General features: G+C 43.9%; 1 protein-coding gene across 11 annotated transcripts in view; it reads right to left on the reverse strand.

Annotated features, from left to right (window-relative positions):
• Ehmt1 (euchromatic histone lysine methyltransferase 1) overlaps positions 1 to 22,298 on the reverse strand; it is a 148,291-nt gene that overhangs the window by 13,948 nt on the left and 112,045 nt on the right. For 8 of the 11 annotated variants that reach the window (XM_017591873.3, XM_017591872.3, XM_063284053.1 and 5 more), the window contains 4 exons: positions 17,404 to 17,526; positions 9,407 to 9,508; positions 7,684 to 7,788; positions 112 to 266 (listed from right to left, as the gene is read on the reverse strand). In XM_017591873.3, the coding sequence (XP_017447362.1) occupies positions 112 to 266; positions 7,684 to 7,788; positions 9,407 to 9,508; positions 17,404 to 17,526 (485 nt within the window). Of the gene's footprint in view, positions 1 to 111; positions 267 to 1,051; positions 1,148 to 7,683; positions 7,789 to 9,406; positions 9,509 to 17,403; positions 17,527 to 22,298 lie in introns of those variants that run through there. The other 3 variants (XM_063284055.1, XM_063284054.1, XR_010064648.1) reach the window with 2 other exon arrangements.

Consider the following 22,298-nt stretch of genomic DNA (forward strand, 5'->3'; position numbering starts at 1 on the left):
TTCTTCTCCACCTCTATTGCATCAGCTCTAGGCAGAGTGTGGACACAGCCATTCAGCAGCCATTCTAGCAGCCTGGCAGCAAGAGTTATCCTGGCACAGGGCCACACTCACACAACACAGTCGTAGCGATTCTCCCTGGCTGCGATGTGCAGGGGTGAGTCTCCGTGGATATTCACAGCATGCAGGTCACACTTGGCAGCCAGGAGGATTTCAGCTATGTCCACACAGCCTGAAAATGCTGCCCAGTGCAGACAAATGTTCTCCTCCTGCACAGAGATAAAATGAGAGCCCAGTGAAGATGGCTTCTGTCACTGGCTTGGAACACAATGCTGGGACCAGACAAGGACAGCCTTGGTCCTTACATATAGCTGGTTATTCTTAGCACAGGCTACACTGGACAAGGGATTTGTAGTCTCACCAAACAGAGAACAAAAATCCTATCTATACTGCAGCATTTATCTATTTTTTGTTTTTCATTTTAAAAGTAATGTAATATGAAGTTGGAGAGATGGCCCCATGGTGGAGACTGCACGTTTCTCTGCAGAGAGGTAAGGAGACCTGAGTTTGGTTCCCAGCACCCACAGTGGGTAGCTCACAAACCACCTGTAACCCAGCACCTGTAACCCAGCACCTGTAACCCCAGCACCTGTAACCCCAGCACCTATAACCCCAGCACCCACAGTGGGTAGCTCACAAACCATCTGTAACCCAGCACCTGTAACCCAGCACCTGTAACCCCAGCACCTGTAACCCCAGCACCTATAACCCCAGCACCTGTAACCCCAGCACCTGTAACCCCAGCACCCACAGTGGGTAGCTCACAAACCACCTGTAACCCAGCTCCAGAGAATTCAACACACACATCTCAAACATTTTAGGGGAAAGGTAACATAATCACACATAAACTATTTTGAAAATAGAGTAATACAGAATTATGCCACCTTGAGTAGGATAATTATTAAAATGACAAGTAGTAGACTTTTCTCTTAATTAAAGTAGACTTTAAATGTAAAAAGCACTTAGTGACCTAAGTTTGACCCTCAAAACTCACTTGAAAGTGAAGAAGAAATCTGAGAAAATATTGGCAGTTGATGACATCTGGGGAAGAGTCACTTTCCTTAAGGGCATGGCCAGTGATGGTTCACAACTGGGTTTAGTAGTAATTTAAGACAAAATAGAGAAGGACATTAAGGGAATTTAGGTGGTCAATATAATCAATTACCGCTAATGAAATTCTCAATAAAATAATAGGTATTTTTAAAAGGCAGGAGTTGAAGAGAGGACTCAGTGGCTATGAAGGTACTGTTGCTCTACCTATCACAAGGACTGGAGTTTGGCCCCTAGCACCCACACAACAAGCAAGGCATCCATAAATGACTGTAAGTCCAACTCTGGGATGTAACATCTTCTGGACTCTAGTGTGCACATACATATGCACAGACACACTCGCACATGTTAAAGCTCATGAAGTAGTAGTACTTGCTAGAGTCTCATGTCAGGACACAACAGCAACAAGCCCGCCAGCCCATCTATGCCCGCCAGCCCGTCTATGCCCGCCAGCCCGTCTATGCCCACCAGCCATCTATGCCCGCCATCCCTGAGGGCTCAGCTCAACTGAGCCTGCACCTATAGCCTACATGTTTCCCTCTGAAAGATCAGCACACCCCACAGTTTAGGAAACTCTCTTCATTTACTGAATGCTGCTTTCCCTCTGGAGTGTAATCTCCCAGGCCCACTCTGCAGGCCCGCAGTGGTCTATTCACTGTAATACTCTGGTGCTCTCCGACAACTGGACAGTCTCTCTCCCAGTGTCCACATGGTAAGGTGGAGTCAGGGCTTTTCAATGCAATAAGCACTTGAAAATACAAAAACAGCAGACAGTATTGTCTATCAGCCTCCCTCACAAACTACCCCAAGCACAGGCTTTATTATTTCCTTCATTTCTAAAGCAAACTGCTTTTAGTCAACAGTAGTACTCTGTCAAAAACCCCAGCTATCTTGAGTTCTTTCCTGGTTGGCATCCTCAGTGATTGGCAGCCCTCTGCTTTTACATGCTTATATCACCACACATCTCAGAGTTCAAGCAAAGTCCTGACTTCTCAGGGTCATTTTTTTCTTATCAAAATGATCTGTCCCTTTAGCCAGAATTACACTGTTCCTAAATTCTAAAACCCGACTCTTAGGAGACCGGTTACCAGGCGGCCTGGGCTTCGGGGGGAGGGCTTCACCTCCACAGCGGGGGGGACTTCCATGGGCCGGACTGAACACACCCCTACCAGGGAGAGACGTGAAACACAACAGTGTCAAAACCATGGTTACCAACTCTACACACGCAACACGAGACCGGCCAGGGAGCTGGAGCTGAGCACTCAGTCAAACACCAGAGAAAAGGAAGTAACAGAAGAAACAGAGTAACAGAAGATGGAGCTGCAAGAGCCTGTCGAGACCGAGCTTCCCACAAAAAGCAACACAAGCAGATCTAAGAGAAAGCACCCAAAGGGCTCCAATCTTTCAACCATCCCTTCACCCAGGTGGGAACCATTACCACCCTGCACTGAGACCTGCTATAGACTCACTAGACCAGACCAGAGAACAAGCCACACAGAATCACAGATCCCACACCGATGACTGTCACACACACAGACACACACACACCCAGAGACACACACACACACACACACACGCACACACACATAGACACACACACACACACAGAGACACACACACACGCACACACACATAGACACACACATGCACACACACATAGACACACACATGCACACACATAGACACACACATGCACACACACACACACGCACACCCAGAGACACACACACATGCACACACACATAGACACACACATGCACACACACACACACCCAGAGACACACACACATGCACACACAGAGACACACACATGCACACACACACACACACCCAGAGACACACACACACACACCCAGAGACACACACACACGCACACACACATAGACACACACACACACACCCAGAGACACACACACATGCACACACACATAGACACACACATGCACACACACACACACACACGCACACCCAGAGACACACACACATGCACACACACACAACTCAAGAAGATAAACAGCAAGGTGTAAGTTAACAGCAAACTGGCATCTGGCTTTAAGTCCTGACACACGATAGGAGGTAAAACTGACCACTGACAAACCAGAACTGGTATGGATACTGAACTGGAAAATCTGACCATTAGGCAGGCAGGCACCTGGTATAACTGGATTCCACATACTCAGAAGGGAAGTAGCGTAGTAGAAACTACAAACAAAAGCCCTTTCATCCCATTCCCATCAACACACAGTAAGTAAAAAACTTACAGAGAGCTGAAAAACACATCTAAGGTACAAAACAATGAAGAAGGGAGTCCATATCCCAAGGCGCAATAAAACCAGCTGAACCAAAAATCAGGGTAGAAAGCTAGTATGTACAAGCTGACAAGACCATCCAAAGCCATCAGGACAAGCTCTTACAGTCTAATTCACGTTATCTGAAGAAATCACAACTAAAATTCAAAATTTGACAAAAACCCTAAATCACAGATCTAAGAGAGCCAATCAACCTATACATACACAGAGATAAGAAACACCAAGGCATTTCACAAAGTCTTCATAATAGCTTGAAGAAAAAGCTTATATTACACAAAAAGACACAGGAAAAGGTACAAGTTTCCAAAGATCTTAGTAAGGACTCTGGAAAGCAACATGCCCAGCATAAATTCACTGACCAGAAAGATCTCTACACCATGCACAAACATTCCCAAACAGAGGCAGGATAGAGACTATTCTGCCATGAAGAATAGCATGAGAAGAAGCAGAAGCAGGAAACATGTTCAGCTAGAGAGGAGCAGCTACCCAAGGAATGGCTGACAGTCTTCCGGAAGGAAATCTGTTCAAACAAAGCAGTAATATGGGACCAAGGCTTGGGGTATGATCTCAGGTAAGATAGAGAAAAATGGCCTCAAGTTTGAGGTGGAAGATGGAGAAACAAGATTCTTCTGCCACATGTGCTACTGAGGCCTCCACAGGATGTACTATGCTAGACTTGGTCTCCTGTCGACGAGATCTTGAGCTCTATGAAAAAAGAATGGCTTTCTCCACTTCAGCACTGGCAAACGCTCATATGAAAAGAAGTAAGGAGGGGGAGGAGGAGAAAGAGGAGGAAGGGAAGACGCACCACCAGCATAACTTTAATCCCAGTCCTCAGGAGGCAGAAACAGGCAGATCTCTGTAAACTTGAGACCAGTCTAGTCTATAAGCAAGATCCAGAACAGTCAGGTCTGTTATATAGAGGAACCCTGTCTCAAAACCTTCATCCACACCTCACACCACACACAAAAACTGATTCAAAATAGACTAAATGCAAAGCTAAAATTCTATGCCACTGGAAAAACACAGAAGTGAATTTTTTGTTGTTGCTGCTGCTTTTGTTTGTTTTGAGAAGGGTTTCACTTTACACCAGAGTGGCCTGGCTAAACTTATAACAATTCATCTGCTTCAGCCTCTCAGGTGCTGCTGGGATTAAGAAGCAAGAGCCATTGGGGTTGGGGATTTAGCTCAGTGGTAGAGCGCTTGCCTAGCAAGCACAAGGCCCTGGGTTTGGTCCCCAGCTCCGGGGAGGGGAAAAAAAAAAAAAAAAAGCAAGAGCCATTATGTCCACCTAAGCAATGGTCTTAAATAGGATATAGGAAGCAGGTTCCACACACATACATTAAAACAAAGAATATTTTAATGTTTGTTCTTTTCCAGGCCAATGTGATCCTCTACATAGCAAGTTTCAGGCCAGCTATTCAGTGAGTTCCTATAAAGAGAAGGGGGAAACAACAACAGCAGCAGTAACAGCAAAACAGCACCAACAACAGCAAAACAACAGCAGCAGCAGCAGCAACAACAGCAACAGCAGCAGCAGCAACAACAACAGCAGCAGCAGCAACAGCAGGAACAACAACAGCAGCAGCAGCAACAGCAGGAACAACAACAGCAGCAGCAGCAGCAACAACAGCAGCAACAACAACAACAGCAGCAGCAACAGCAGGAACAACAACAGCAGCAGCAGCAGCAACAACAGCAGCAACAACAACAACAGCAGCAGCAGCAGCTGCTATCCGAGGAAACATGAGCTAAAGATCTGAACACATCCTTGACCAAGAAGCTATAAAACAGCAAAAGTCCACAAAAAGATATTAACAGTGAACAGCCATTACATGAATAAAAATTAAAAGATTAAAACAAATAGAAGCCAGACACAGTACGCACTCTAGAGACAATGTGGCAGCTCCTCTAAATACTGTAATTTCCACGATTAATTTGGGAAAAGTCTTGGGAAAAGTCGGGCACAGATATCTGCAACTCTGTAACAGCCATGTATCCACCAACAGGAGGTCAATTAAAGGCCAATAAATAGGCATTTCAGGCAACAAGAAAAAACTACCAACAGAGTGTACAATGAATCCAGGACAGTCACTCTACTGAGGATTAGCCTCCATTTTGATAAAACCAAGTCAAATGATAAGATACAGAAAGAAGGCCAAATGTGAAGACCTCACTATGAACTCGAATTCATTCGTGCATTTAGTCTGCAACTGCATGTCAAAGAGCAGCTAGATACAGTGTCACGTTGAATAAAGAACAAACTTGAAGGCTAAGTGTGGTAGCAGATGCATTTGATCCCAACACTCAGGAGGCAGAAGCAGTCAGACCTCTGTGAGGTTGAGGTCAGCTTTTCTATATAGTGAATCCCAGGCCAGTCAGAGCTATATAATAACACCCTGACACCAATAAACATATTAACAAAACCAACCTAAAAGCCAAACTTGAGCTAACTAATCCTTCCATATTGTAGAAATAGCCACCAATACTTCAAAGATAAGTAGTATTCATTTCTCAACAAAGCTATGAAAGCCAAAGGACTGAACAACACTTACATAAAACTTTGAAAGTTGTAAACTCTGGGGGTCAGTGAAATACAAGACGGATGAGCAAGTCAAAGTGTTTGCTAAAGAAATGATAGCCTAAGTGTGATCCCCAGAACTCATGTAAAGAGAGAGAAAAGGACTGACTCCTGAGAAGTGTCCTCTGACCTCCACAGAACCCTACTACATGTGCAACCCACAGTCCTAAATACATACATTTAAAAGAACCAGAAAGAAAATGATAAAACTTAAAAAGCTCAGTAGCAGCCAGGTAGTGGTGGCACACACCTTTAATCCCAGCACTTGGGAGGCTGAGGCAGGCAGATCTTTGTGAGTTTGAGGCCAGTCTGGACTACAAAGCTAGTTCTAGGACAGCCAGGGCTACACAGAGAAACCCTGTCTCAACAAACCAAAATAAGAAAAAGAAAACTCAGCAGCCCCCTAAGTAAAGCCAGACAGCTGTGAAGAACACTAGATCATGGAAGGCTAGAAGAACTAACGTATGTCCCTGTACCAAACAGTGCTCGTAACAGCTCATGAAGTGTAGACCTTTTCATGCTGCACTGGACCTTGCTAAGATTGCTTTTTTAGTTTTTACCCAACTTTAATTTGCTTAGAACGGACTAGGATATCCCTTTAAGAGATTCTGTCCCCTCTCTGTAACAAGGTTTCATTATGTAACTCTTGAGTAAGTTGCAGATTTGGAAAAGCATCTGGAAGAACAATAAAAATAGCAGTTAAAAGAGTCTGAATGAGGGCACAATGCATGGGTGGGAAAAGGCTTTCTTCGAAGCCATAAGGTTGCTAAATGAGAATCTCAGGGCCAGAAGCAGACTCTATTCCTAGGAGTTGCTGGCTAGTGAGGCTAGGCCAAGGTCACAAACATCAGGGCTATTTATTTCCATTGCTACTGGCTGCACACCAGAACAAGCTGTGATACATTTGTGCTGCCTAGTTTTTATCATCAACTGATACAAGCTAGAATCACTAGGAAGCGGGAATTTGAATTAGGGAGTTCGCCCAACTGGATCAGCCTCTGGCCAATTGTCTTGACGATATTGATGTTGGAGAACCCACCCCAATAAACTCATTGGTTTCCCAAAGTAAACAACAATGGTGGAACCATGGCTCAGCTTGTGTAATAGTACCTTACAGAAAGGGGTAGACACTGCTTCTATCTCTCCGTGAAAAGGAATTTTAGCAACAGATGGGTACAATTGTTTCTTTGGTCTGTGATCAGTCCCCTATCTGGGATGAATGGACATTCGTTCAGCTTTCCCCAGAAAAAGTCACATAATGTCTAAAGGGATAAGGAAACCACATCTCTGACTCCATAAAACTAGGCACCACAGTGTATTAGATCCGTCCATTCATATTTCTTTCTCTTTCAGATCATGACCCCTACATGAGACCTGATTCCTAGTGATTTTTCTTGGGTTCCTCATGTCATGTCGGTCAGGGACATGAGCCAGGAGAAAAAATTCACACAATCTACACACCCATGAACATTGTTACACAGAGGCCAGATTTGAAGGGATCCAGGACAAGTCCATGTTGGGTCAGTAAAATGTTGACTACAAAGGACTAAAATAACCATCATGTGCTAGATCTTCATTTCAGAGATTTAAGTCCTCCAGAAGGAAGGAGCTGCTCAGTAGCCTGGCTCCTCTGTCCTTCTAAGAGGCTTTGTCCTTAAGGTTCCTAAAGCACCATGAAGAACTTACATTGTCCCGGATATTGATGTCAGAGCCTTTAGAGAGCAGCAGCTTCACCAGGTCCACGTGCTTGTACTCAGTGGCCCAGATCATAGGTGTCCAACCACCATCATCCTGAGTGTAAGAGACAAAAGATATCACCACCACAGACAGCAAGTGAGAGAATGACTAACTTCATACAGCTTGCTCAGGGATTAGGGTCCTCAGAGAACTGTTTTCTGGAAAGTCAATCCTGGCGCTGGCTCCCACTAAAGGCACAGCCCCTCAGGAGTAAGGGAAATGAGCTGCTGGCTGAGTGCTCTGCTTCAGCTAACACTGCTGTCAGGACTGAACATTCAGTCAGCCTGAAACAACTAATCACGGTTTGTGGGAAGCATGAATAGACTGTTGCATTCTTGCTCTTGGCCCTGCTGATGACAAAGCACAAGACCAACCAGCAGACTGATGAATATCAGGTAAAGATTGTCACTGCCTCTTTTAGAAGAGCAGCAGGGCAGAAAGAGCAATCCTGTCTGCTGCTCTGTAAGGTCCATTAAGGACCTCATGGGTCGCCTTCCTATCACTATGGTGAGATCAATGAATGCTGCGTATTTCATTTAGACCAGAAGGTGTTGTGTTAGCACACATCAGTCTGGAGATGGGACAGCCTCCTCCACACACGTCCTAAGTGCTCGCTGTCCACCCACACATGCACGTCCTTGTAGACACATACAGCCTCCACAAATAAAGACGGTCTCTCTATAGTCAACTACCCGCATCATCAGAGACAATGGTGACTTAAGGGCACGCATGCTGCATAAACGCCAGCCCGGAGTGACAAACAGAATGCCTCACAGTAACCCAACAGGATTAATAAATAGATAATGCTAAGGGCAGAAATGGAAATGAAGCCTTAAACCAAGGATCAAAGGGCCCTGCCATGGTGTGTGGGACAGTCTTTGAGCCAGCTCTTTTAGATCATCGGTTGGACGGACATGTATTTGTAGACAACTATTGTGTGCCTAGCATCAACGATGCAGCATAGGTCACAGAACTAGCAGATGGGGTAGGGCAGGCCAGCAAACACTCATACAGTGAGACAATGGGCAGTGCCAAAACACAGCCAGATCCAGGAAGGAAGCCTGGGTGCCCCCAGTAGGGGCAGAAGCCAATCTGGGTATGGGAGTTTGGGAGACTCTGAACAAACAGGAGGAGACCTCACAGGATACCAAGGATGGAACCATTAGCCAAGTATTACAGAGAGGCCCTACAGAACAAGAGGAGAGTCTGGGGATGAGGTCTGTGCTTGGCATTTTTAGTCAATTTAATATAAGCTAGGGTCATCTGGGAAGAGTGAAGAGAATGCCTCCATCAGGCAGTGTAAACAAGTCTGTGGTGCATTTTCTTGTTTCATAATTGATATGAAACGGCCCACCCTGGGCAGGTGGTCTTGGAGTCTAGTAGAAAGCAAACTAAGCAAACAAGCCAGGGAGTGTGTTCTACCATGGATTCTGCTGCAGTTTCTGCTTCCAGAGCCCTACCCTGACTTCCATCAATTAGGGACTATAACCTGTAAGGTCAGCTATCCCCTTTCCTCCCCAGGTTACTTTGGCTATGGTGTTTATCACAGCAACAGAAACTAAGACAGGTCCTTTAGGGATTTGTGGGCCTTTAAGCATCTGAAACGAAGAGTAGGAGATACATGAAGAAGGAGGTGGGACAGCTATGCCACTGTGCAGAAAGATGGCTTTACCTGGCAGTTGACATCCATCTGTCCATTTGACAGCAGATACTGAACCACGTCATAGTGGCCTTTCTTGGCAGCCAAGTGCAAACACGTGGAGCCCTCTGCGTCCTGCAATACAAATGCCATTCAATCCAGAGACACCACTCACGATTTAGTTCTGATGAAGAACACAGAGGAGTTATGCTCTCAGCCTAAAGGAGGTCCTGGCAATGGATCCACTTGACTGAACCCAGGCTTAGAGGACCAGGGTCCTGTCTGAAAGGCCCATAGCCAAGACCCAAGTCCTTTCTCCCTACTAGGAAAACCCTTGGGTCGGAAAAACTCCTGTTCCAATCACATACACCTATGCATCTCACACATCACAATGCGGAAAGAAGGTGTCCATTCCTACCCACCCTGAACTAATTAGAGCCCCAGATTTCTTCATGAACATGTGTCCTATCCAGGACACAGTCGCTCCTTAAAGGACTTTAGTCATAGAGCACATAGAAAATAGAGTGGATTGATCAGTAAGGGCCATCCATATGCAGAGAGTTTAAAACAAGGTGCAAAGAATAAGCAAACTTGCTGTACAGACGCAATTCTGCCATATTACTGCTTCTGTATCCTTTGGTACTGGGAATATTTCATTAGCTTTTGATTCTGCTTCCTCCTGGATTCTACACACATCACACTACCTCACAATAAAAAATAATAATAAGATAAGACACCGACCAAGAAGCTCCAAGACAGGTAAACAACCTATACAACGAAAAGTGAGCAGACCAGCAAGCCAGGCACGGTTCCTCTGTGAGTTTTCATGATCACAAGGAGTATATGGATATGCTGGCCACTGCTCTGAAAAACACTTCTCCCCCACCCTCATTTGACCTTAGGAGATAAGCAGAGAACTGCCTTTCTCTCTCAGAGTGCAAACACTGAGTTTTAAACACTTATTCTGGACACATATCAATACATCTGATATTAATTAGGATGCCCATCTGTCTGAAGAGTTGTTTGGATACCCAATTCCATGTCACTGAATTGAGAGTCAATACCAGAAAACTTTAAAAATAGTGATGGCATCCATGGCAGAAGGAATTCCTAGCTAGATGAACTATGAGATGGCAGGCAGGCAGGCAGGCAGGCAGGCAGGCAGGCAGGCAGGCGCGCGCGTGCGTGCGTGCGTGCGTGCGTGCGTGCGTGCGTGCGTGCGTGTGTGTGTGTAATAAGCAAACAGCAGGGCTTCTGTCAGGAAAAGGCTGCAGGACACTGTTCAAAGTCGTCAGTAGTACCGTCTCCAGGTACAACTCAATGGTGGTTTTATTACACCCACCATAGAAACATTCACACAGTCTCCTTACCTTTTCACCTACCGCTCCTCAACCCCCAAGGACAATGGCTCTTACTACCTAGTTCTGTGATGTATTTCAATACTTCTATAATACAATAGTGGGGATCTTGAATAACTTATATCAGTGTGCATCATCCTACAAGTCCTCCACAACTCCTTTTTAGTTCAATGTACTGACTCTCATTCTAGGAAGAGAACATAAAACATTCATTTGTTGTTCCCGTTTTTCCCATTTACTGTACGTTTACACATGGAGATTCTGCCAGCAAGTATGTCTGTGTGTCACATGCCATGGAGGTAGATGCCCTGGGACTGGCTTACAGATTATGGCAATCATCAGTCTGCAGCCATGACTGTTGGCACAGGTGCTCTGCATGGTCTATTTGTCCATGCTCGCCCTGGCTCATCTGCTTTACTACTTCCGCTATGGCAGCTACAGAAACTGTTTTCCAGATCCCACTCTACTTTCTCTGCTGGCATTTGTTTCCCTTTAAGTCTTTACTTCTTAGTACTTTCTCTAAAGAAAATATTTATTTTTAGTGCTATTTATCTTTAGTGCTGAAAGGCAATGGCTTAGTTGTCTAATCACATGTTTTCCTGGTGGAGGAACTGAGTTCAGTTCCCAGCATCAGTCTGCCTGCTTCAGGTGGCTTACAACCCCCTGTGACTCCAGCTCCTGGGGAATCTGATTCCCTCTTTGGCTCTTCCCAGGCACCTGGACTCACATGCATAAACCTACACAGAGACACAGCATGTAATTAAAACTAAATTCTTAAATGTTAACTAACTCATAGTTATTAACTACATTCAAAATATCTACCCTTTTACCCACAGTAGTTCTCATGCCCTCACCAAAAAAGCTCTTTGTAAGAGATTAAGACCACTACAGAAAACCACAACCAGTGCAGTTGTGGAGCCCAGTCCTATCTACAACACGAGGAAAGGCTCAGGGATTATTACAGAAGGGGTGGAAGACTCTAAGGAAACATGAAGTTGGCTGTAAGATTATGTCTCCTAGCAATGTCAGAGAAGCTACACCTGTGAAGTCTCAACAACACGGCTGCCAAAATATAAACTAAACAAGGACATACCAACAGGCACGCTAATGGGCAGGGACGTTAATGAATACTTAGTCCTAGACAAAGAAGTGCAGGAAACTAAGGACTGCTAAGAGTGGAGGAAAAGCCCACACACTGGCTAACTACCAGGGGTCAGCTCTAAACCTATTCATACAAGTAGCATTGTACAGACTGAGCAGGCTGTCGTTACACACCTAGTAATGTATATAGTACATACACAAATATATGTGCAATGACAGGAAAAGAACCCATGAATGTGAACGGGGGTACTGAGGAAGGAATGGGAAAGGGGAAATGATGTAATTATATTATAATCTCAAAAAAAAAGTATTTTAAAAAGCATTATTCACCTCTGATTAGTCTACTTAAATAGCAGTAACTTTAGAAAGTGACTCCATCTGCACACTGCCTTTCTCTGATCTATTAACATTGTATGATTTATGTGTAAATCTGTATAAATGCCATCATATGTATCCTTGGTTTAAACAACTTGTCTTTTAAAATCCTTAAAGACTGGGTGCAGCACAGACTCGTGTAACAGCCTCAGCATCACACAGGCCTCTGTACCAGACGCCCAGCAGGAAGTCAGCTCAGAATGGGCATCAAAGGAGAAGCCCAAGTATATATCATCAAGTCTGTTGGCTGAATTTATGCCTGCCAAAGTGGAAACAAAGGCAAAAAAAGGCCTGGCTAAGGATAAGTCATCAGACAGAAAAAACAAGAATAAACAACCTGAAGTCAGAAACAAAGAGTAAATAGGCTGAAGTGGATGGCCAAGAATCTAAGATCTGCTTCAGAAAACCAAAAGGCTGGGATCAAGGAGGCCAGCCTCCAGGTAGGTAGAAGCCAAATTTAACCAATTATGCACTGTGTCTATTGGTGTCTCCTATTTCCCTTCTTGTCCAATACCATTCCTCTACAACCCAGAGGAATATTTTACCAGCTTTGTTCTGAATACAAGTTTTTAGTAACTAAAAACATTTTAAAAATGAGAGTCCCACCTCATTCCATTTTTAAATATAAATGATTTTTTTAAAGAAGTGTAATCACTCACTTCTTTTTGGTACAACTAGAAGGGAAAGTGGGACACTGAACCCTGGGAGGCTGTGACTGATTTTGGTAACAGCTTAACATTCCACATAGGGGTAAGTTTTACATCTTACAATACAAAGCATACTTAATGGCAATTTGAAATCTCACTCATACACTGAATGTGTCTCAAGTATTTTAAATTACTTCCCGTCTCATGTTTCTAGAACGGTTTCCTTTAAAAAAACAAACAAAAAAAAAAAAAAACCAAAAAAACCAAAATGACTCCTGGGTCCTTGACTGGTCAAAACTGTGAGCTAAGCAGAGTATATATCATGGCACAGACCTTTAACCCCATCACTTGGGAGGCAGAAAAGGAAGATCTCTAAGTTTGAGGCCAGCTTGATCTAGGTCCAAGACAGTCAAGACTACATAGAAAGACCCAGTTTCAAAATAAAATAAACAATACCTCCCCCAAAACACTACTAAACAAAAGAAGAGCTCTAACGCCTTTAACATTTGTAGCTGTGGTGACAGTTTTAACAATGTGCTATGGAGAATAAACCTGAGCAAGTACCACAGGTCAGAACAGCGAGTGAGAGCAGCAAAGATGCCGTCTCCTGATGACGCTATGTAAGACCCTCTACGGAGAAGTTCCACCAAGCTTCAAGCCAGAACATCACTGCATGACTGGTTTAGAAGCATACAGTTTTTTTGGTACATGTGTTAAAATTGTGTACAAACTGAAATGTCTGTGTATTGATCCTCAATAAAATCTCAGGAATTAAAAAGAAAAAGGTTAGGATGGAGAGATGGCTCAGCGGTTAAAAGAGCTGGCTCTTCCAGAGGTCCTGAGTTCAATTCCCAGCAACCACATGGTGGCTCACAACCATCTGTAATGGGACCTGATGCTCACTTCCTGATGTGTTTGAAGACAGCTAAAATGTATACTCATAAATAAAATAAATCTTAGAGAGGGGGGGTGTTTAAATATCAGCTTTTATTTTCACTTTATTGTTTGAGACAGTGTCTCGCTGTGTAGCCCAGGCTGGCCATGAACTAAGAGATCCACCTGCCTCTCCCTCTCAAATGTTGGGGACTAGTTATGTGCCATGCACCATACATAGCTTTACCTCATTCCTAAAAGAACACTTCCCCTGGGCCGTCTTTTCTTCTCTGACTTCTTTCTGTGGCACGATGACAGCAGCCTCTCCTCATCCATGTCTAGATAACTGCAAGTCAAGATGGGAGCAGCCTGGGCTGTCTGCCTATGCAATCTGGGGTTTCTTATCTGTCTTCACTGCTCCTGCCTGAAGCATCTGAGTGTGCTGTGTTCTGTGTCTGCCTTTCTTACTGGGTTTTACTGAGTTGCTTTTTGTTTGATTGCTTAGATCTGAGGATTAATGGGTTTCTTCGGTTTTTAAACTCATCATCATGAGTTCTTCATCCTATTTTTTTTGTTTTCCTACTAGGTTTTCTCTGCTTTCTGAGGAATCAGGTATGTATGTATGTTGGGTAATTTGGTATCTTACAATGTTCGAATACTCAAGAGCTTCTCCTACCCTTTCTTTTGCTGTACTAAATCTGCTGCACAACCCACTCACACATTTCCCACTCTTGACATCTGACCTCAACACTTTAGACTACAGCTCCTTTAGTCCTTAGCTTCATAGGTTCCCAAGTGTTCTAGATGAAAACTTAGCACTCCCCCCTTTTTAAGACCCAAGAATAATATTTAATACCAGAGTAATAGTGAAAATTTTATTTGATATGAAAACAAGGTGATTAAGTCTACAAAGGATTGTGGCCATATTTTATTGACAAACAAACAAGTATTGATGTGAAAAAGAGTAATTTTACACCAGGGCGGGTACTGGGGATGGTTCCAGAGCCACACAAATAAATGCTAGAAACACTCTCCCCCTGACTGCATCTATCTTTACACTGTCTGTTCACTGTAGCTATGCTGTAAAACATGACATCCTTATGCTCTGTTCTCAGTCCCATGTATCGAGTCCGGCCCTTGAAGTCGCTCTGTAGTCAAGGATCACTCCTGAACCAACCCCACACTTCTACTTGTCCGAGTGTAAAGATTACAGACTGATCCTACCATACCCAGTTTATGTGATATTGGGGATCAAACTCAGGCATTTGGGCATGCTAGGCAAGCACTCCATTAAATAAGCCACACACACAGCCCTCTAGCTTTTAATTTACTATTTTTTAAATTATTATTGCTATTTTAGATTTGTTTGTTTGTTTGTTTATTTAGACGTAGAATCTTACTATGTAGCTACAGTTGGCCTGAAACTCAGTACATAGACCCCAGTCACCCTTGAACTCAAAGAGATTCTCCTGCCTCTACCTACCAAGTGTGCCATAGCACAGGCCCTCTAATTAAATCAGTGGAATTATTACAATGTTAACAATGATCATCACTGTCTCAACAACCTTTCCAAACAGACTCTATAATCTCCAGGCCCTAATTACCCCTCTCCTTTTTTCACAGCTGGCAGGACCATCTAAGTCACACCTTGTCACTGAGTTTCCTCTCTGGGAATATTATATAAATGGAGGTTTGTGGTACTTCTGCTTTGTGCCTACTTTTTTACACTTTATATCCCCAAAGTTTACCTGGGCTATCACATCTCTGTGCTTTGCCCCTGACTGTCCCTGGATGGCGTTATGTTGACTAGACAGAGCATTTGTTCACTAACGCATACTAAAGGGTGAGTGAGTTACTCCTCGGGAGAGTGCTGCAACCAACAGTGCTGCTCACGGTGGTCTGCACTGCCTGGCTGTATACCTAGGGCTAAGATTGCTGACTCACCAAACCATAGCAACTACATTATTTTGAGAGAGGTTCTTACTATGGAACCTACTTTGGCCTTTGGGTAACAATCCTCCTATATCTATATAGTGAGTGTTATGATCGTGCCAGGCCCTGCTCCAGTTACTGGGGAACCCACATGAAGACCAAGCCAAGCCTACAGCTGTATGCTTATACCAGAACTATACCATTTTCATTACTGTAGCTTTGTAATACATTCTGAAATAAGGAACTTGTTCCACTATTCTAGACCCCATAAAAAATCTCCATCAACTTTAGAATGGGTATTTCTATATTTGGTTGGAATTTTGATAAGGATTACCGTTGAATATGTACACACAAAAAATGACCTTCCGTTTCTTTTCGGTTTTGTTTTGTTTTGTTTTTTTTAAGATAGGGCACTGGCCCACGCTGGCATCAAACTCACTGTGTAACCAAAGATAACCTTGAACTTCTGATTTGCCTCCCAAGTGCTAGAATTAAAGGTATAACCCTCTGTACAGGGCAGGGTTTCCTGTGGAGCTGAGACAAGCACTGCCCCAACTGAGCCACATTCTACACTGTCTCCTTTAGCAACTGACTGCATTCCCAACGCGTCTGCTTCTCCACTCTTTGATCAAGCTTGTAAGCTTTTGTTCTTTTTCATGTTACTGTAAGTGAAACTAACTCAATTCAACTGAAAGAACATAGAAATATAGAGAGAGCAAGCATGGCGACACACACCTGTGACTTAGGAGACTGAGGCAGGGGTCACAAGTTCTAAGCTCACAGTATGTAAGAGGCTGTATCCAAAAACAAACAAACAAACAAAAACAAACAAACAAACAAAAAACCCAGCAACCCAGAAAAGAGATAGAGAAATGTAACTAACTGTTATTTATGTCAACTTGGTCCTATTACTTGTTAAATAGTTTTACTAACTCTAATAATAATTTTGTTGGGGCTGGGGATTTAGCTCAGTGGTAGAGCGCTTACCTAGGAAGCGCAAGGCCCTGGGTTAGGTCCCCAGCTCCGAAAAAAAAAAATACTTTTGTTGATCCTTTATGTCTCTACACATAAGATCAATGAATGTGAACTGAGTGGCATATTTAAGTCCTCCTTACAATCTGGATATCTTCCATTCTCTTCTTGCCTAACTGCTCTAAACAAGAGGGACGGCACAATGGCAGAGGGAACAAAACCTTTATGGCCATCTCCTTACTGGCTGATTTGTCTATTACTGGACAGATATAGATCCAGGGGTTACTAAGAAACTTTTACTAGTAAGCCAAGTCACCACATATTTATAGTTTGCATCTGAAATGCTCCCAAAGGCATATTCCCAGCTTAAAATGTGTGGAACTTGCACAAGGTGGAGCCTAGCTGGCAGAAGCAGGTCACCAGAGAGGGGCCTGTGCACTTATACCTGCTCCTGAGCCCAGATTACATCCTCTCCTGCTCTACTCAGTGAGCTCCTGCTGCAGTTCTGCTATGCCTTCTGCACTTTGATGAAGCACAATCCCTCTGAAATCATAAGCCAAAGTAAATCTTTACTCCCTAAGTTACTCTGTCAGACATTTTGTCACTGTGACAGAAAAGGAACTACTATATCAAGTGCAAACGCTCTGCTAGACAACAGGGCAAATGTCTGAGGGCAACAAGTTCCTGTAGTGTTTCAAGGAGAACGCGCTCCCTGTTCATCTAAGCCACATCTACCCATGAAGCAGGAATATGAACCTGACTGGGTGGGTACCTTCGGATCCACCTGTGCTCCGGCCTTGATGAGGTACTTCACTGCGTCCAAGTGGTTGTTCTCTGCGGCCTCCATCAGGGGGGTCCTCTGGTCCTCTGAGCAAGTGTCAATATTGGCACCCGCCTAGTAAAACAGAGATTGCTTAGATGTGTTGAGGGCAATTTCTGCATCCCTATCCCAGTAAGTAAAAGAGCTGCAAGGCTTCTGGGTTTGTCATGAAGAGGCTTAACAGACAACATTAAAACTGTTTTACTGATCAGCTGTCTGATTCTTCAAAACTGCATTCAAGGCACAGTAACTAAAGCTGGGCTATTCACTGGTAGGGTATCCCGCACTGCATCAACAAGGCCCTGGATTCAATGTCTAGCCCCAACATGTGCGAGATACTTAACACCCCACACACAGTCCCAAACACTGACAGGCACAATCGTTCTATCAAGCTCTAGCTCAAGCAGAGTATCTTTGCTAGATTTCATTTCTAAACTAACCTGACATACAGGCACAGAAGGATATAGACATGTCTAAGAAAGGGAGTAGAGAACCTGACTAAGGGGAGAGAAAAGTATAGGAGGGCATGGGACATGGCTTCAATTCAGCCTGTTTTGCAAAATATTATTTTCCAGAGTAAACAAAAGAAAAACTAGCTTCAAGTGATATAGATTTTAGAATAATTGTAAATTTTTCAATAAAATAAAGAGGCAGATGAACAAACAAGTACACACAGGGAAGGCCCCAGTTTGATGTCGGCTGTGGCCAAGAGTAAGCCAACTGCTGACAGTGAGCCTTCTCCATAGTGTTCTCTGTTAGCTTTTTAGATGAAGGACAAAGGACTAATAGCTTACAGAGTAAGTATTTACAGCACTTAAGAAAAACTGGCATTCTTGCTGTCAACAGTAAAAAGAGACTTCAAAAAGAACTGTAGCTCTTCACAGGACAGAGACCAGAGATCAAGTGACCACAGCAAGGCCTAGCTGCCAAAAACACTGAAAACAAAGGAAAGTCACACTTCAAAGCAGTTAATTTTAATAAATAAGTAAATTTTAAAAACACACAGAATGGCTAGACAGGCTGCACACACCTTCAATCCCAGCACTCAGCAGAGCAGATACACAGCAGCCAGGCCCCCCAAACCCTGATCGTGGCCAGGAACACAAAAAAAGCCTCTGAGATCATTGAGGCAGTGAGGGGTTGAGAGTATATAAGTAAGGCCCATCAAGTGACTAATTAGATTTTCACATAGAGAAAAATATTCTTCACTGCTGGACTCTACCACACCTTCCCAACAAGAGACACATATAGACAGACTCCTGGATGTGGACTGCTTAAGTCACTATGAAATGGGTGTGACCTGCTTCCAGGGAAGGGAAGGGAAGGGAAGGGGAGGGGAGGGGAGGGGAGGGGAGAGGAGGGGAAGGGAAGAGAAGGGGAGGGAGGAAGGAAGGAAAGAGGAAAGAGGAAAGAGGGTTGAAGGTCTCTCATCAAGGAGAGTCATCTCCTCTGCAAACCCATCAGTTACCCTCTAGAAGCCTTGGCACAGCAGGAAATACTACAAAAGAATAAAGTGCTGGAAGGCAGAACTGTGTCAGTGAGTAGATATCCACGGACTAATGGTACTAGATAGGCAGCTAGGCATTACGGTGCTTCTGTGGTCATTGCTCTCTCAGCCCAGGAGCCAGACCATAAGTATCCACAATACTGGCAAAAGAAGAGGGGAAAGTATGTGTTACCAGAACACTTTCAGCAAAAGTAGAATAGAACGCCTTCAATCCACATCACTCAGACTGTACCCCCAAATACCTGAGGAGCAAGCAAACAGTACAGTAACAGGGGCCACTGTGCTGCAGTAGCCATGAACAATCTGCAAAACCTAGAAATGCACAGAAAGAGGAGCTCTGGTAAAGAAAGGCCTCACAGCAACAAACAGGTGAACATCAAAATTGCTCTGAACAGGCTTCTGTGCTGACTGATACTGATTTCTTGTCTTGCCAATGAGATGGTCATCTCAAATGTCAACTTGACACCCAGAATAACCTGGGAGACAGCTGTGGGCATGAGGTGCGCTAGTGAGCTCAGAATAAGCATTCACCATGTGTTCCTGACTGCAGATGCAATGGGATCAGGTATCTCAAGTTCCTGCCACTACAAGCTTCTCCATGATGATGCAAACTCTAAGTCAGAATAATACTTTCCTCCCTTAAATGGCTTTTTAATTTTGAACTAAAATCAATTAAATCTCCTATAGCAATGCATTCAAGGGTATTTTCCACTTTCTCTTCTATGAGATTTGGTGTATCTGGTTTTATGTTGAGGTCCTTGATCCACTTGAACTTGAGTTTTGTGCAGGGTGATAAGTATGGATCCTAAACAGAACACCAATGGTTCAGACTCTAAGATCAACAATGGATAAACGGGACCTCAAACTGCAAAGTTTCTGTAAGGCAAAGGACACTGTCAACAGAAGAAATCAGCAGCCCGAATATCCCAGTTAAAAAATGGGGTACAGAACTAAACAGAATTCTCAACAGAGGAATCCCAAACTGCAGAGACGCACTTAAAGAAATGTTCAAAGTCGTTAGTCATCAGGAAAATGCAAATCAAAACAACTCTGAGATTCCACTTCAAACCTGTCAAAATGGCTAAGATAAAAAACTCAGGTGGCGAGGATGTGGAGGAAGAGGAACACTCCTCCATTGCTGGTGGGACTGCAGACCACCCCTGGACAGATTACCCAGAAGATGCTCCACCATCCCACGAAGAACTTGCTCAACTATGTTCACAGGAACTTTACTTGTAGTAGCCAGACACCGAAGACAACCTAGATGTTTCTCAAGTGAAGGATGGATATAGGCTCATTTACACAATGGGATACTATTCAGCTATTAAAAACAAGGACATCATGAATTTTGCAGGCAAATGGGTAGAACTAGAAACTATCATTCTGAGTGGGGTAACCCAGTCCCAAAAAGACATGCATGAGATGTACTCACTTACAAGTGGACATCAGCCATAAAATACAGGTACTATGTTATACTATACAAGGACGCTAAACAAAAAGGAAGCCCAAGTAAGGAAGCTTGAATTTCACTTAGAAGGGGGAATAAAATACACATAAGAGGCGGATGAAGAGAGGGAAATGGAAGGGAGGGATGTTGGGCAGGGAATGGGAGGTTCAGGATCAGGTGTGGGGAAGGACAGGAGAGATGGCTTGATGGCCATGAAAATGAATGGAACTCTGCAACTGCCTGGAGTAAGAAGGGGGAGAGGGGGCGCATCTTCAGGACAAGACAGAGACCTGGGATAAGGAAGGCACCCAAGGGCTGGAGAGATGGCTCAGTGGTTAAGAGTACCGACTGCTCTTCCAGAGGTCCTGAGTTCAAATCCCAGCAACCACATGGTGGCTCACAACCATCTGTAATGGGAGTTCTTATTATCTAAAAAATAAAAAAAATCTAATTATAGCACTTCTCCATTCCCTCCCTTAGTCCCTCCATGGCCCTCCCTCTAACCTTTCTTATACCTCACCTTACTCCCTTCTCAGACTGATCACCTCTCTCCTCCTCCTCCTCGCTATGTGCATAAATGCATAAACATATAAATACAACCTATTGATGACAGTTAGTGGTGGTGCACTCCTTTAATCCCAGCACTGGGGAGGCAGAGGCAGGCAGATCTCTGAGTTTGAGGTCAGCCTGGTCTACAGAGTGAGTTCTAGGACAGCCAAGGCTACACGGAGAAACTCTCCGACTCCAAAAACAAACCAACCAACCAACCAAGTCTGCTGAGTCCTTTTGGTGTTGTTTGTGTGTTTGATGACAGATCACTTTGTACTGAACTAACCATTGGAGAACCATCCCAGGAGTCATTAGTTGTTTTGTCCTTTGCCTAAGGGCAGGACACCAAGCGATTCCTTGTTTCTGGGTTAGCACGTCTATTGATGCTGTCGTTGTTCAGGTCTTGTTTAGGCAAGCATAAATAGTGGATGCAGAGTGTAGCTTCTCTGTCATTTCTAGGAGACTCAATCTTACCTTAAGTTGCTTATGTAAACATGCTTCACGATAATAATAGTAGCTGACACAACAAATCAGAAGAGACTTAGTGGCTGGAGAGATGGCTCAGTGGTTAAGAGAACTGACTAGTCTTCCAGAGGACCTGGGTTCAATTCCCAGCACTCACATGGCAATTTGTCACAACTGGAACTCCAGTTCCAAGGACCTGACACCTGGTCTGGCCTCTGGGCACTAGGCATGCATGTAATGCACAGACATGCATACAGGCAAATACTTCCAGAGCTAACAGTTCATTTAAATAATAAATGAACTTCTTACAAAAGAAAAGAGTCCCGGAGTCAGCCTGGTTCACCTGAGAGCACCCCAGAGAAGGAATCTGAAAAGCCAATCTCCAGTGGGAATGCTAATCAAAGCTTGTGGGTGATACTAAATATGAAGGCACTACACAAATGCTGTAGCCTGGAGAAACAACACCCCTGGACTTAGGAAAAACTAAAAATAAATATATTCTATTGTTCTTTCTGGAAAATGTTCGTGATACTAATTAGGTTCTGGGGGTGAAACATACACAAAAATTGAGGGCATCCTAAAAACAACACTATGAACACTGCAGGAATTTGCCCAAGCGCTGTGAGGTGTGCGCAAGCTGTGCTAGGCTTAGCCTGACTAACAGACTCTTTTCGAGTTCCTATATATAAAAGGTTACCCAGATACACAGTTCATTTTGTAATATGCCCAGGCTTACAAGACATGGTGAGTGGTTAAAACTTAGCAGAGTTCCTAGGACTCCCCCATATGCAAGCTAACCTTACCGACACAGAAAGCACTACTTGGCCTCAAGGAACAAAACCAGAAGATGATGTGTGGGGAGCCTGAAACCATAAAATA

Source organism: Rattus norvegicus, chromosome 3, assembly GCF_036323735.1.
Source record: "Rattus norvegicus strain BN/NHsdMcwi chromosome 3, GRCr8, whole genome shotgun sequence".
Classification (NCBI taxonomy): Eukaryota; Metazoa; Chordata; class Mammalia; order Rodentia; family Muridae; genus Rattus; species Rattus norvegicus.